The 2,911-nt window shown below is 39.8% G+C and overlaps 1 protein-coding gene across 1 annotated transcript in view; it reads left to right on the top strand.

The window, feature by feature from the left end:
* Positions 1-2,414, top strand: part of sfmbt2 (Scm like with four mbt domains 2) — a 54,328-nt gene extending 51,914 nt beyond the window's left edge. Inside the window, exons 19-21 of the mRNA XM_020613265.1 lie at positions 2-139; positions 444-566; positions 1,688-2,414. Coding sequence (XP_020468921.1) covers positions 2-139; positions 444-566; positions 1,688-1,828 — 402 coding nt within the window. The 3' untranslated portion in view covers positions 1,829-2,414. The remainder of the gene's footprint in view (position 1; positions 140-443; positions 567-1,687) is intronic.
* Positions 2,415-2,911: the final 497 nt, after the last annotated feature.

The following is a 2,911-nucleotide window of genomic DNA, read 5'->3' as shown; positions in this document are numbered from 1 at the left end:
GAGGCTGAGGAGGGCCGTCAGCGTGGGAAACATCCTGCGCAGCCAGGAGGCCCCTGAGGGCCACAGGAGGTCGACTCGCTCACTGTCAGCCTACAGCCAGAACAACAAGTATCAGCCGCCCAAGGGCCAGGACATGCAGGTGAGACAGGTGAACTGTGACTGACGCACACATGTCAAATCAGAGTGAAAAGAAATGGACACAGTGAATTTTAAGATAACTTTCTCACTTTTAGACAAAAGAGTAAAAGAAAGAACTTAAACATGCAGTATATTGCGCCACTGTTTGTGCCATTATATAAAATTTTTGTATACTGTATTAAATTGTTAAAGCTTCTGAAACAGCATTTATACCATCATTAGACCTTTCTGTGTTCCACCACACAGGGTAAATATGTCAACATGACTGACTTGTTTCTGGTTCATATTCATATCTGCTGTGTCAGGTTGAGGAGGAGGATGGTCAGCTGGTTTTGGACAAGAACCCTCTGGAGTGGACTGTAGACGAAGTTGTTCAGTTTATCAACTCTACTGACTGCGCGTCTCTGGCCAATATCTTCCAGGAGCAGGTACACGCACGCACTCAAACCAAGTTTGCATGTAGATAGCCGTGAATTTACTGACTGATTTTTTTCTTCCAGTTTTCCACTTATCAAGCCAATGTTTGCCTTTTATTAGAGCTCAGTTACCAGTCGGTCATCCACCCTCGATATGATGGAGTGTTTGATTAGATATTTATTCAGCTTGTGAGGTCATACAAGTCTGTCGCAACCAGAAGATAAAATGGATAAAGGATGGATTGTTTTCAAATTTCTTTAAAAAGTAAAAGCATAAAATCTGAGAAATCTGTCAGGATCTATTTCAATGAGCAAAAATCAGATGAAAGTCAGATTTTTAAAAAATTACATGTCAAAATTTTAGTTAAAAAATATCATTTGAGCCAGAGTGGATTAATAAATGAGTGACGACACGTCCACTGACCTTTTTACAGCAATGGACCCTGAGAGCATCAAATAGTTAAACACTGGCACCAGCACCACAGAGTTACACTGACTTGGCTGCGTTCTTCTAAGATAAGAAGCTGAAATCAATAGCAATAATTATACTTGTGACATTTTAAGTTAGCGACATGTCAAAACATGCTGTACAACCTTTTTGACCATCTCTCTCAAATATTGGGTCACTTTAATAATTAGGTAAATTAGCTGAGCTATCTACAATAAAACACAAAATCAGTTTGCAAGGCTGTACAAGCCATTAAAAGTCACGATTCCTGATAAATCCCACTTTCCTTACAGAAAACAATAGATCCTTGATTGTTTGGAGCATTTGAAGCTACGAGTCATGTGACCTGCTGCCATTTGGACCCCTAACGGTTGCAATTTTAATGGCTCTGATTTGGCCAATGTCCGCTTTTATTTACTGTCATTACCTTTATCACCAAGTATTTTTAGGGTAGTTTTAATAGCAAGTGAACCTAGTTTTCCATAAACTGCAGTAAATATAATTTTTAAAATGTTTTAAAGGGACAAAAAAAAAAATCTCTCCTTCAACCAGCTGTGAATTTTCGATGGCAAACAGTAAAAACTGAATGGAAGTAGTAAGTCTATATGTTGGTAAGGTACCAAAATGCCGAGGGACAAATGTAAAATGGAGTTCTAAAGCCAGAATATTTTTTTGTCCTGTGCAGGACATCGATGGCCAGGCCCTGCTGCTGCTGACTCTGCCCACAGTCCAGGAATGTATGGACCTGAAGCTCGGTCCCGCCATCAAACTGTGTCACCAGATCGAGCGCGTCAAGGTCGCCTTTTACAGACAGTACGCCAACTGACCGAGAAGCAGCAACTGCAAGTTCCCCACTGATCGCCCACACAGTCTAGAGGAATGACTGGGAAAGGCCGGATTAGCCGCCAGCTGGTGGAAAACGCCGATGTGGAGTTTTTGTGGATTTCCGATGTGCAAGAAGAAGGATTATTTATCAGAGCAGCTGCGTTGGACAGGCACAAACTAATGTCAACAATTCTGGCGGATGTTTGCCTACAAGAAGGATTAATTTGTGGCTACTGTGGGTGTGAAAACGCGATGCTACACAAACATCAATGAAAACACACTGGAATTGGCTCCATGTGCTTTACTGATCTGTGAAGAAGTTCTTTTGAAAAGCTGAGGACATTTGTTTATTTCCCCTTACTGTACTTCTTGTTTCCATTTTATTTGTGATAAAGGAAAGTAATAAGTACTGACCATGAGGAGTTTTATCCCTTTTTGTGTGACATAATTGGTTCTGAAAAAATATATTCACAAAGTATTTAACAAACCACGAAGTAATATATTTGGAATATTTATTGTGCCCTTATTTAATAAGGAGTAATCCATCTATTTGGATGAAGTTTTATGATCATGTCGACTCCACTGAAACAGAACATTAAAGATGTATGCATCGTTTCACAAATGGAAAACAGGATCTGCATTTATTTACATTCACACCTTAGCTTGTGCTTGTAGAGAAGAAGAAAAGGTGCAGCACCTTCCTGAACTCTGAACCCGGCCGTGCTCTCTTCTCAATGTTACAATCGTATGAAGCAATCATGGAAGCTGTTTTGTGTCCATCTATGCAAATGTGTTGCAGCTATTTTTGATAAGAAAATAAATTTCTATTGACTTTCTACATGTTTGTGTTTCCTTCTCAGTGAGACATTACCCCTGCTACAACTTCAACTAGTGGATATATACTGATCACATTTCTTGTTTAACATGCTCTAAACTATATTTATTGAACCATTCACTAGGAGTGTTTATATTTCTGGACCACAGTGCTCTACAGAAATGAAACACACATGAACTGTCTCAGGGAGAGTGAAGGGTTAACAGTTGCTGCCTCTTGCATGGTGAGATATAGGAAGTCAGTGGTTAA

Source organism: Monopterus albus, unplaced genomic scaffold (assembly GCF_001952655.1).
Source record: "Monopterus albus unplaced genomic scaffold, M_albus_1.0 scaffold132.1, whole genome shotgun sequence".
Classification (NCBI taxonomy): Eukaryota; Metazoa; Chordata; class Actinopteri; order Synbranchiformes; family Synbranchidae; genus Monopterus; species Monopterus albus.
The sequence above is the reverse complement of the archived record's forward strand: the minus strand, read 5'-3'. Positions and strand labels throughout refer to the sequence as shown.